At 52.1% G+C, this 12,553-nt stretch overlaps 1 protein-coding gene across 3 annotated transcripts in view; it reads right to left on the reverse strand.

Moving 5' to 3' along the window:
- Positions 1-12,553, reverse strand: part of RPS6KA2 (ribosomal protein S6 kinase A2) — a 275,569-nt gene that overhangs the window by 146,742 nt on the left and 116,274 nt on the right. The window contains exon 1 of one of the 3 annotated variants that reach the window (XM_040239177.1): positions 10,994-11,250. The exons of the other annotated variants lie outside the window; for them this stretch is intronic. Within the exon in view, the coding sequence (XP_040095111.1) occupies positions 10,994-11,092 (99 nt within the window). The 5' untranslated portion in view covers positions 11,093-11,250. Of the gene's footprint in view, positions 1-10,993; positions 11,251-12,553 lie in introns of those variants that run through there. 3 annotated transcript variants of the gene reach the window in all.

Below are 12,553 nucleotides of genomic sequence, written 5' to 3' on the forward strand. Positions count from 1 at the left end.
CCTGTGGAAGATTCTGAGATCTGGTGAACTTTCTCGAAACCCAGAACTCCTCAGGAATGGGGGACAGAGCCCAAACCACAGGGAGCAGCTCTGCTCATGGCTTGTCCATCGAGCACCCTCCTCTTGAGACAGGGCGTGGCTCTGAGCAGGGAGCACCCCTGCAGACTGGCACTTGGGCAGCGCGCTCCGTGCCACCCTCCGTCACGTGGCAATGATCGCTTTCCCTGGCTCCCACAAGCCGTCCCCCACCAAACGCAAGCTCTCCAGGGACAGAGTCCTCGCAAGAAACTGCTGGCCCTGAATCCCAGCCACGGGTCAGCTTCCCCGGGGGAGGCCGGTCACGGGCGGGGGAGAGTGGGCGGGGCCTGAGTGGCCGAGGCACAGGAGGGGAGGACTGCGGGGAGGACCGACCGCAGATGGAGCAGGCTGGGGGCGGGGCGGGGAGGAGGGACGTGGATCCCAGAGCAGGCGAGAGGCGTCTGCTAAGCTCCCAGACTCCCGAGATGCTCTGGGCAAGTGTCCATCACCCCCACCGAGTACACGCCCCACAGCGCGGGGCGCTCTCAGATGGCCCTCCTCCCCTCCCTAACGCACGAACGCAGGCACAGTGGCTACAGTTGGTTCGTTCGACAAATCACTGTCACTTTCTTAGGCCAATTGTTGGCGTTCCATGGTTGTGAACCGCAACATCGAGTCAACGGAAACACAGCGGCGTGCTGATGGAGCCCTCCGGCGGGGGTCTGAGTGCCCAGCCGAGTGCACGCCCAGCCTCCGCAGACCGGCTTCAGCACGGCCCACCAGCCTCAACGTTTTTATTCACATCTCTGTTGGAGTGAATTCTGCATGAGTGCCTCACACATCCAAATCCATGTGTTCTCTCTTTGCTGAGATCTAGAAACACAACAGTCACTCCCAGCCTCACGCTGTTTCTCGGGGTTCTCTGGGATGAAGGCAGCTAGCAAGCATCGCTCCCTTATTCCTGCAGCCCACCTGCCCTCTTCCCTGAGCTGCAAACTAAAGCAGAAAGCCAGAAGCCGAGGATGTTCTAAAAATGTGTTCTTTTCTGCTTTATCTGTTTTTTTTTTTTTTTTCTTTACTTAATCTTCAAAGTCAACCAAACAGTCATATGGCAACAGTATCTCCCGTGTTTGGCCCCTTGGCACACAGGCCATAAGGAGGCTTACCTGCCCACCCCATCTGGCCCCTCAGCCTCCTCCCAGCGGGTGCCCCCCTCCCACACGCCCACCTCCTGTGCAAGCTGTCCACAGAGCACCCTCCCCAGTGCACGTTCTACTCACTGCTCAGAATAAGAAGCTTTCTACCTTTTCCGTCCTTAGAGATCATCCACACTATCCTTTGAATGTAAAACATATATTTGAAACAACATATCTAATCTTAGCTGCAGAAACTTTGCAACTATCCTGGGCCGAAAGTGTTAAAACTGAGACCTGACGGAGAAATCTGCTCAACAGTCAGTAGTGCATTTCCACCACAACTCCAAAAGGGAGTCTTTCAAAGTAAAATTCCTCCATCCCTGTTCCCCAAAGATTCGACCACACATTTTAACAGCCACACGTTTTAATAACCATGCATTTTAACAAGTAAATGCCGTCTCGGGGCAGGCAGTGTGGCCGGGTGTCCCGACACAGAGAATGTCACAGCTCACGCTGACTGCAGACACCCAGGCCAACAAATCCTCCTCTGACGTGTGGGTTTTCTTTCGGTCATGCCAAGTGGCATGTGGGATCTCAAGTTCCCGCTCCAGGGATCGAACCCGAGTCCCCTGCAGTGGAAGCGGGGAATCTTACCCACTGGCCCACCAGGAAGTCCTATGATCTTTGAATCTCTCTAGTTTAATACAGGAGGGCAGAAGAGCCAAAAGGAAAAGCAGTTCTTGTCCCTGAGAAGTCAGACCATCTCCACTGGCTCCTGAGCCCCACGCTAGCGGGCTGAGACCAGGAACAGTGGGAGCCTCTCTGCTCCGCCAGAGCCGCTACTTCCCTGAATCACGTTTAAAATGACAGCGACCAGGCCGAGAGCATCACTGCCAGCAGCCTTGCAGCAGCTCGGCCCAGAAAAGCGGGCTTCGTGGGGACAGGGCTGACTGGGAGCAGGCGAATCCTCAGAAGGGCAGGGAGGAGAGGCTGGCTCAGGAGGACGACCTTTCCTCCCCACAACGACACGCTGACCCCCTTCCAGGCGGGGTCCATCACAGCCAGCTGTGGGCAAAGCTGCAGAGCCCAAGGGCAGACTCTTCCCTCATCGGGCACATCCGACCTGCTGGGCATTTAATAACCGGAGAGCAGCCTCGCCACCCGTGAGGCCGACAGCGGGAGGGAGAGGGATGTGCCTGGGCCGGCAAGACCCAGCACAGCCAGCGTGGGGAGCAGGGGACCGCTGGTCGGGGAGGGGGTTGGGGCGAGGGGACGGCACCCCTGCCTGGCTCTGTCACCCCTGCCACCCTCTCCTGTCCCTGAAGGGCACAGGAGCCGACCCCTGGGGCTCTCAGGGTGGGGCAGCCTGCAGACCCTTGGAGTGAAAGTGAAGTTTGCTCAGTCATGTCCACTCTTTGTGACCCCAGGGACTATACAGTCCATGGAACTCTCCAGGCCAGAACACTGGAGTGGGTAGCCTATCCCTCCTCCAGGGGAGCTTCCCAACCCAAGGATCAAACCCAGGTCTCCTGCATTGCGGGCGGATTCTTTACCAGCTGAGCCACCAGGGAGGCCTAAGGACACTGGAGTGGGTAGCCTATCCCTTCTCCAGGGGAGCTTCCCAACCCAGGAATCGAACCGGGGGTCTCCTGCATTACAGGCAGATTCCTTACCAACTGAGCTATCAGGGCAGCCTTGGGAGCCGGCAAACCAAAGCTTGTGGAAAAGATCGGGTGCTGAGTGTGTGCTGGTTGGAATAGGTCAGGGCTGTCTGATCAGTGGTGTTCCTGGGACCCCCTTTAAGGGATATCAAGGCACACAAGCCAATTTCTAACAATAACAGGTACCGCTCAAGAAAAATTATTCTGGCACTTGCTAAAGACAATGAGGAAGACTCTATTCAAGGGACCGCTGCCATGGGTTTGCAGCAGGGGACCGAGATGGAGCTCCCGCCCATAAGAGGAGGGGCGGGGGGTGATCTGCAGCCCAGGGGCAGGTGGGCAGCCAGTGGGGGCAGGGCAATTCTTCGTAAACTGAGCTGAAGGTGGGTCAGGGTCACCACGCCTTGCCTGGGGTCGTGGGGGTGAGGTGCTGGACCACAGGCCAAGGGTGGTCAAACGCTGAGGCTGGCCGGGGGTCCTCTCTAAATCGACACAGCAGGATTCTGGCTGAAACCAGGTGCAGTGGGCCCACCAAGGACGACATAGAAGCCCAAGGTCCGGCCAGTGGGAAAGAAGGGCTGGGAGAGGCGGGCTCAAGTCTGAAGGGGGAGAGCTCGTGGCAGCACGCATCTCATGGTTTCAAACTCTGCCTCTTACCCGCCTGGGGATCAGCCACAGTGATCAGACTGTGAGAAACAGGCTCACAGCCACCACGGTCACCTCTGCCCCCGGGGTGCAGGCTCCTGGGGTTTAGTTACACCTGCACCACCATGACAGCTCCTTAGCCAACCCACTGGCAGGGAAGGCTTTCTACACCACTGCAAGTCAGGTATGCTGAACAATATTTTATACTGAATCTATCTGAGCCGCTTGCGTGATTAAATCTCACTGTAGCTTTACAGACTATCCGCTGGTAATTCCTACTTGAGTTTAATTTACTAGCTTTTACCAGCGAAAATGCATCAGCTGACACGTGATGCTGCTGGAGGAAAAATACAACACAACCCAGCGTCACTGGAAATAACAGCAGTGCATTCTAGAGAATGCTCTTAGCTGCACTGGCTTGCTTACTTAACACACGGAAGCTTGGACCAAAGGTGAAGAGCCTTTCTGGCTACATTACTGGTTCCCAGCTGGACTCACACAGAACTCGGTCACCCCCAGTCTCCCCATATCTGAAAGGGCACTGCCCACTGGAGCCCCGTACGGACTCATCCACACCCGGGCTCTTGCGCGAACATCCCTCTTTATCTCCTGCTCCAGCCCCTGTCTCAGAGTGCCAGCACCTCCAACCCACTTATTAATTTTGGCTCAGAGGTTAAAGCGTCTGTCTCCATTGCGGGAGACCTGGGTTCAATCCCTGGGTTGGGAAGATCCCCTGGAGAAGGAAATGGCAATCCACTCCAGTATTCTTGCCTGGAGAATCCCATGGACGGAGAAGCCTAGTAGGTTACAGTCCACAGGGTCGCAAAGAGCTGGACACGACTGAGCGACTTCACCTCACCTTACCTTACTTAAGAAACTATCCGCCTGACATGTAAGAAACAGCATGCAATCCTGGGTAATCGGCAAAGCAGTTGATGTGGACAAATATGCCGTTTTTTACTTGGTGTGTTTTATTTCATTCCTGCACTTCTAAATGCATGAAAAAGATACAGAAATGGTCTTGGCGAGGGCTCCCCCAGTAGCTCAGATGGTAAAGCATCCACCTGCAATGCAGGAGACCTAGGTGTGATCGGGTTGGGAAGATTTCCCTGGAGGAGGAAATGGCAACCCACTCCAGTATCCTTGCCTGTAGAATCCCATGGACAGAGGAGCCTGGTGGGCTACAGTCCGTGGGGTCACAAAGAGGCGGGCACAGCTGAGTGACTAACACACAAGTCTCAGCTACATCAGGGCAGTGGAGGACGCTCAGTGAATAGGCCAAAGAGGTGAAAGAAAAAGGGGAGAATCTACAGAGCGGACTCACAGACACAGAAACAGTCTTGTGGTTGCCAAGAGGGCGGAGAGGGGGTAGGGAGGGCTGGGCCATGCACACTGTTATATGCAGGATGGATGAGCAACAAGGTCCCGTTGTAAAGCACGGGGAACTGTACTCAATATCCTGAGATAAACCACAATGGAAAAGAAAATGAAAGTGAGTGTGCATATATATATGCATAGCTGAACCGCTCTGCTGCGCAGTAGAAATTAACACAACAGCGTAAGCCAGCTTTATTGTTGTTTAGTCACCGAGTCGTGTCCGACTCTTCTGTGATCCTATGGACTGTAGCCCTGCATGCTCCTTTGTCCATCGGACTCTCCAGGCAAGAACACTGGAGTGGGTGGCCATTTCCTTCTCCAGGAGAGCTTCCTGCCCCAGGGATCGAACCCTCATCTCCTGTTTGGCAGGAAAATTCTTTACTGCTGAGCCACCTGGGAAGCCCAAGCCAACTATACTTCAATCAAACAATTTTTTTTAAAGGGGTGAAATCTCAATAGTTTTAGTTCTCTTTTCACATATTTTTGAATAAGAAACAATACTTTGGGGGTGTTTTCCTGGATGTAAGGAAAGAAGTGAGTAATGAAATTGCAAAGATAAGTCGACCACAAATAAGGAATTAAGTCTAGTGTCTTCAAAATGGAACAAAGCATAAATAAGTAAAACAATAAGCAAATTAAGTATTCACTAAAACGGACTTCCCCAGTGGCTCAGCAGTTAGGGAATCTGCCTGCAATGCAGGAGACCCAGGAGACACAGGTTCGATCCCTGGGTCAGGGGGAAGATCCTCTGGAGAAGGAAATGGCATTCCACTCCAGTATTCTTGCCTGGAAAATCCCATCAAAAGAGGAGCCTGGGAAGTTACCGTCCATAGGGTCCCAAAGAGTTGGACAGGCCAAGGCACATGCTGAGGCTGAAAATGGACTATTTCTGTCGTCTCCACCGACCTGCTGTTGCTGCTGTCCAAAAGCCCAATAAAACAAGGATTAACATAGGATTTCTTTGGGTGCATTTACTGAAACTACCTGAAAATTATTTTAATTACAAATGGTTTTCCTGGAAAGCCCCCAATATCAAGAAGAGCTTACCAATCAAGGATCAAGAATACATTTGAATGCTTTAACTTTCCAGGAAGTTTTCTTTTTTTTTCCCCAGAATGGAGCCAACATTGCTATATTTGCTAAAAGTCCCTTAACTTTTACTTTATGAGGATACCAGGTTTCCTTTAAAAAGAGTAAGTAAAATGTATTCATATGTGCACATGGATAGTGACTGATTATCTGTGAGCATTGGAAATAGGAACAAATTGACAATTGATATAGTTAGGTCACTGAACTCCAAAGGTGCCAGTGATTTCACAGGACCTACACCCTACACAGCAGCTTCCATATGTGTCTTTGCCTCTCTCACCAGATGCTAAATTCACTGAGGGCAGGGATCAGACGTTCATCTCTCAACTGCTTAGCACAGGGCACATGGAATGTGTAGATAATTGAGCAAATAAATAAATGAATGAAACTCTCCTCCACTCGCGTTTGCCACTATCAGTACCCCAGGGAGTGTGAGTGTGCGCGCTAAGTCACTTCAGCATCTCTGACTCTGTGGGACCCTACGGACTGCAGCCCGCCAGGCTCCTCTGTCCATGGGATTCTCCAGGCAAGAACACTGCAGTGGGTTGCCACGCCCTCCTCCAGGGGATCTTCCCGACCCACGGATCACACTTGCCTCTCTGACGTCTCCTGCTTTGGCAGGCGGGTTCTTTACCACTAGCGCCACTTGTGAAGCCCCACCCCAGAGAGAGGACCTGCCTTTTGTCCTTCTCATTCATCCCCAACTGTCTTTCAGTAAAAACGTCAAAATCAGGTGAAATGACAAAGAGAACCAAATTCCTGGCTTTGCTAACCCCAAGCAAAAGCAGTGTTCCCTAAATGAACCGACCTTGAATACTGATCCGTTTAGCAAACTGGTAGATAAATTTTACCCCGAGTAAATGATATCCCTTTTCATTAATCAAAGCCCAGTATTCTCTCCAGAATGTTTCCTGGCCAACCTCTCTGAACCTCACCGAGCCTTGAGCCATGCTCTGGAGTCTGCACACATTTGGGAGGTTTTCCTGGGGTACTGAGGGGTGCTGCGCAGGCTTCCTTCCCCAAGATCTGCTAGGTTAGCGCAGCGATGGCAGGGCGGTTTCTGATCAAGAACCCGCCTGAGCTCTGGGTGCCTTGGCTTCAGGACCTGAGCTGTAATGCATTTCTGGACCCCAGGTGACAGGCAAGATAAGGACGAGGAACAGCAGCATCCAGGCCAGATGATGGGAGCTCCATCTTAGCCAGTGGGGCCACTGCTATCGAATGAATCAGGCTGGAATACAGTCTTCAAGAACTGATCTCTGCCTTTCCTTCCCCAGGGTGCTCAGGGTGGGTGTCTCAATGATTAATTAGTTACCAGGCTGGGGCACAGCACAAGCCATGGGGTCTATAGGCCTTGGGGGAGATGGTGGTGGGGCGTGTGCAATCTCAGGTTCAGACAGAACCAGCAGACGTTGAACAATATGAAAAACATCAATAAATCTGGAAAATACTTTATCAATACCCATAGCTGGCAATGATTGATTACTGATTTTATCTTCCAGTCTCCATGTTAAACCTTTATGTATAGTAGCTCGGAACCATCATATAAAGCCCATGAGGTAGGAGTCACGATCATCCCCATTTCACAGAGGAGAAAAACGAGGCTGAGAGAGTTGAAGGAACTGCCCTGCTATGAGAGGTAAAAGCGAGACTCTAATTTCAGTGGTTCTACTGCAAAGCCCACCGAGAACTTCCCAACTTCCAGAAAAGGTTCTCTAGGATAATTTTAGGTTATGGAGCACATTCCAAAAATATCCCCTAGAGTAGCTTTCTTTTTAAAAATGAAAATAGCCTTCATCTGTGCATCTTCTAATCCATGGTAAACTCCAAAAAAAACACACAACCTGAAATGGCTAAAATTAATGAGAGACAGCACATGCTCTCATAGTAAGAACTTCCTGTCAAACATGTTAGAAGCACCAGCAAGTCATTTTGCTTCCCTGGGCCCCATTTTCTCAACTATAAAATGGCCAGTTAGATGAGGCAATAGTTACACCTTCTAGAGGTGCTATGGTTCTTAGGCAATGCTGCCAATGGCCTGAGATCAGAGCTTTCTTGGGGTTGAGGGTCTGGCAGATGCTGAGCCCTGAAGCCTTTCTAGGGTATGCACATAGAAATAGATTCAAGATATCCAAGTTCCATTTAGAAGCCCCCAAAATCATCCTTGCCAGTCAATGATTTAGCCAACTCAGCTGGCACAATGCTGACACACTATAAAAACATTTAAGTGGTAATTTATAAACTGATTCCAAATCTTATATTAAGCAACCTGGCTTCTCTGTTCGTTAGAGTTTACCAAATGCTGAGTTCTAAACCTGAAAGTCAAGTCAAATGTAAAAGCAAGTGTGAAACACCAAGTCTCTCCCTAGGAGCCTTTTTGATAAAGATGATACTGTTTCAATCTCCAAATATAATAACTACTGTTACTTTCCTGTTAATATCACTAGATACTGAATTTAAACAAAACAAACTTGTCAGTCTCTGTGTCTATTTTAAAATATAAATTTCACTGAAAGAATTAAAAAATAAGTTTGTTTTTACAAAGTGAGCTATATTTTTCATTAGTCCAAACAAAGGAAATACACATGCGTGTTAAGTACTTTATGCATCCATTTCTCAACCTCAAAATAACTGACAAACCTCCTTCCCAAATTTCACATTTTTTGCTGAGTGGTTCTTGGTCTCTAATCTGTAACTGAACGAATGAATGGTGGTAGTGATTTAGCCACTAAATTGTGTCCGACTCTTGTAACCCCATGGAATATAGCTCACCAGGCTCCCCTATCCATGGGATTCTCCAGGCAAGAATACTGGAGTGGGTTGCCATTTCCTTCTCCAGGGGATCTTCCCAACCCAGGAATCCACCCCAGGTCTCCTGCATTGCAGGCAGATTCTTTACCGACTGAGCTACCAAATAGACAGGATTCTTTGGGGAACACTGGAGGGCAGTTGGGCAGGAATATGGGATTTACTGGACTGAAGCACAGGTCAGCACTCAATAGATGCGCCACCAGGTGGAGGCACCATGAGGCCGGGACTGCTCCTTCCTGGATATTTTGGATCTACAATGCCCAGAACAGGGCTGTGCGCACACACAGCAGGATTTCAGTGAACACTTGCAGAATGATTTGGTTAAGTTTTCAGCAGGATTCTCAGGTTTTGTTCTCAGGGCTTTTCCTCCCTAGAAGTAGAATGAGGAGAGTAAGTCTACCTGGATTTTCACAAGGATCAACTACGAGCAGCTGCTGAGAGCGTCTGCAGAGACCGGAGCACTGAGTCAGCGCTGGGCATCTTTATCAGCACTTCTGTGCACCTCCAGCCAGGGCACCTGGGTCACACGAACTGCTCACTGATCACGCGCTGACATACCACATTGCTTCCTCATCCGCTTGACCTTCCGCATGTCTGATGGTTTATTTATAGTTTTATTTTGTATACAGAAATTTTATTTTCACACTGAAGCAACATCACTTCTCTGTCCCCACTCCCCACTTGGTTCCTATTGTATTCTTTTTTGAGGCACTTCCACAGCCCAGAACACCGGTGGTAAATGTATCGTGCCCATAGGAGTCCTGACATCCAGAAGGGCCAGTGTTTAGGCTCCTTTACCTAAACACCGGAGTTCACTGCCTCCCCTTGGCAAGGACACGAATGGAGGGAGACAAGAAGCTGTATAATAAACTTGGCATTTAGGTATGACGGTAAATACTCTTCTGAGTTTCTATTCTTGTCTACTTTGGTGTTTTTTAAATGCCTGACATCCAGGAAGATGACTTATCCCAATGAACTTATGCTTCATCTGTCAGCACGAGGTTTAAAGGAAGCCCTCCTCCATTATTGAATTATTGAATGAATAGTTGTGTTTGAAAGATATGCTTTATCCTCAGAAACCAGTCACAAAGGTCCTACCTAGTCCTTAAAATTCTGATTTACTGATTTCATAAGAGAAACTTTTAAAACAAGTACTTCTCTGTTGCTTTCATGTCTACTCCTGAGCTTCGCTTAAAGATCTCTTGTTACAGAACCCATGCCTGTATCTAATATCATGGCAGCCAGGACAAAGAAACCCAAGATGAAAAATGTGACATTGTTCCCACTGATGTGACTTCATTAGAAGCAAACACATCAAAACCTCCGTAGGTGCCAGCCTTGTGGCAAAGGCGAGGACAATGTCAAAAGAAATCTCTAGGTTGTGTCCACTAGATTCACCCCCACCCCTTCCCCCCAAAAACCCCACAATGTCTCTTTTCTTCACTTAAACATGCTTCACAGTTTGGTCATCTATAGATTCAACCATGTAGTTTGGACACTGGAATGCAGAGCATAAGATGTGACTGTTGAAATACAAAACACATTAGAGGACCGTGCACAGACCACTTGGAAACCCGAAGATGACAAGGTGCAGGACTGAGAAAAGGGTCCTCTGGGTTTCAGAATGAATCTATATCACACCCAGAGGCACAAGGCTATTGCATCAGGCGCTTTACTACTGAGCACTATTTCAGACTAGTCCAGGTGGATTGTGGTGCTGCCCTAAAAAAAAAAAAAAAAAAAAATTCCCTTTTGTCAGTTCTACACTGATTTCAAATACACGAACAATCTACACTACATGGTAGTATCTGTGTGGCTTTGGTCTCTGTAAAATAAACCTGATCAACACCAGCCCAGGGTGGGGCTGGGGAGGCTGTGTACTTGAGACTTCTGAGGTGCCACACCGAACGGCACAGGCTGAAACCCTTTCCACCCAGAGCACCCTGTGGGCACCCAGGGTGACTACCCAAAATCCTGCACAGAGCGTGGAACAAAACTGGTTAGAGATTCAACGCGGGCAGAGCTTAGTTCCCGCTGAGGATCCGAAGACCCGTCCAAGGATTTACTAAGTCCCGACAATAACATTCGGTTTTAGGAAGGTCGGAGCGGCTCTCAACTTTAGCTTCCTGACACGGGTCGCAGGGTGACCGTGCATCTGACAATCGGAAGGGCTCGCGACGGCCCCAAGACCCGCAGCCTCCTCCAGGGCGCGGCGGGGACCGGGGTACCTGCGCGCTCAGAGGCGAGGGCATTTACCTCGAGTCGGCTAAGACTGGAGCTCTTGGAGCGCGACTTCTTGCGCAGGTACACGGAGAAGAACCTGCGCACCGTGAACTTCTTCATGCTCAGCTCCATCGCCCGGAGCCCAGCCGCGAGGAGCCGCAGGGCCGGAGGACGCGCATCCCCGGCGCATCCCAGGCGCGCGGGGTCAGGTCCGCTCGCGGGCGCGAGCGGCCGGGGAACCCGGCACGGCGGCCATCGGCGCGGGGCGCGGGCGGCGGGCACAAAGGGCAGGCCGAGCCGGCCACAGCGGCCGGGGGCCCAGCGCTCCCGCCTCCTCCCTCCTCCTCCTCCTCCTTCTCCTCCTGGTCCAGCCTGCGAGGACCAGCCCCGGGCAGCCCCGCCCCTCCTCGCCCCGCCCTTGGCCACTACCGCCAATCAGCGCCCGTCGCTCCGCCCGGCCTCCGCACTACGACCAATCAGAGTCTGCCGCCCCGGGCTCTCCCCTCCCTCTCCCCCTCCTCCTGCTTCTCCTTCTGGTCCAGCCTGCGGGGACCAGCCCCGGGGAGCCCCGCCCCTTTGTGCCCCGCCCACAGCCACTACCGCCAATCAAAACCCGCCGCCACTCCCGGCCCTCCGCCACCGCGGCCAATCAGAACCTGTCGCCCCAAGCTCTCCTCTTCCCCTCCCCCTCCTCCTTCTCCTGGTCCTGCCTGCGAGGACCAGCCCCGGGCAGCCCCGCCCCCTGTCTCCCCGCCCACAGCCACTACCGCCAATCAGAACCCGCCGCAACGCCCGGCCCTCCGCTACTACAGCCAATCAGAGCCTGCCGCCCCGGGCTCTCCCCTCCCCCCCGCCACTACCACCAATCAGCGCCCAGCGCCCCACTGCCCCAGGCTCTCGCTTCTTCTCCCCGCCCCGTCCTTCCGCGTACGCGCTCGCTGTGGCTCCGCCCTCAACGCCCCTTCCACCAATCAGCGCCCCCGACGGCGCATCCCTAATGAGCCCGCGGAGGGGACCGCGGCGCCGCGCGGGGTGAGCTGCGCGGCTGCTCGGCAGCGACTGTCGTTGTCTCTGTCTCTCTCTTTGGTTGGCCTGCTAGGCTGTTTTCCTAGCTTGGGATGTCATTATGTTTTCTTTCCTTGAAGCATCCATATAAGGACTTGGCCCTCATGCGTTTCTGTGCAGAACAAAACTTTGCTGATTGGCAAACACTTATAGAAAACGGAACAAAACAGGGTGGAGGGTGCGCCAGGAGCCTGCACACGTGAGCTCTACACCGCTCTTCGCCCCTTGGCCCCAGCGGCCCTCCCCTTGAGCGCGTCCCCGCAGCCGGGCGCCCGACCTGGGGGTCCGCCAGTCTGCCCGGTGACGAGTGGACCCCAGCGCAGCCCAGGGCGGCCGCGCCCAGTGGGGGAAGCCTCCGCGGCTGTGTTTGGAGAACAAAGACAGACATCCGTTCTCCATGACCTCCGACTCCATGCATAGAAAATTACCCAAACGGAAGATTTACCGGGTGTCCTGAGTGTCCTGACTCAGGGCCCTCAGAAACCAGCTGCTGGCTCTAGGGCTGCAGGGGATTTGCCCTAAAGGGGA

This window comes from Oryx dammah, unplaced genomic scaffold (genome assembly GCF_014754425.2).
Source record: "Oryx dammah isolate SB20612 unplaced genomic scaffold, SCBI_Odam_1.1 HiC_scaffold_4, whole genome shotgun sequence".
Lineage (NCBI taxonomy): Eukaryota > Metazoa > Chordata > Mammalia > Artiodactyla > Bovidae > Oryx > Oryx dammah.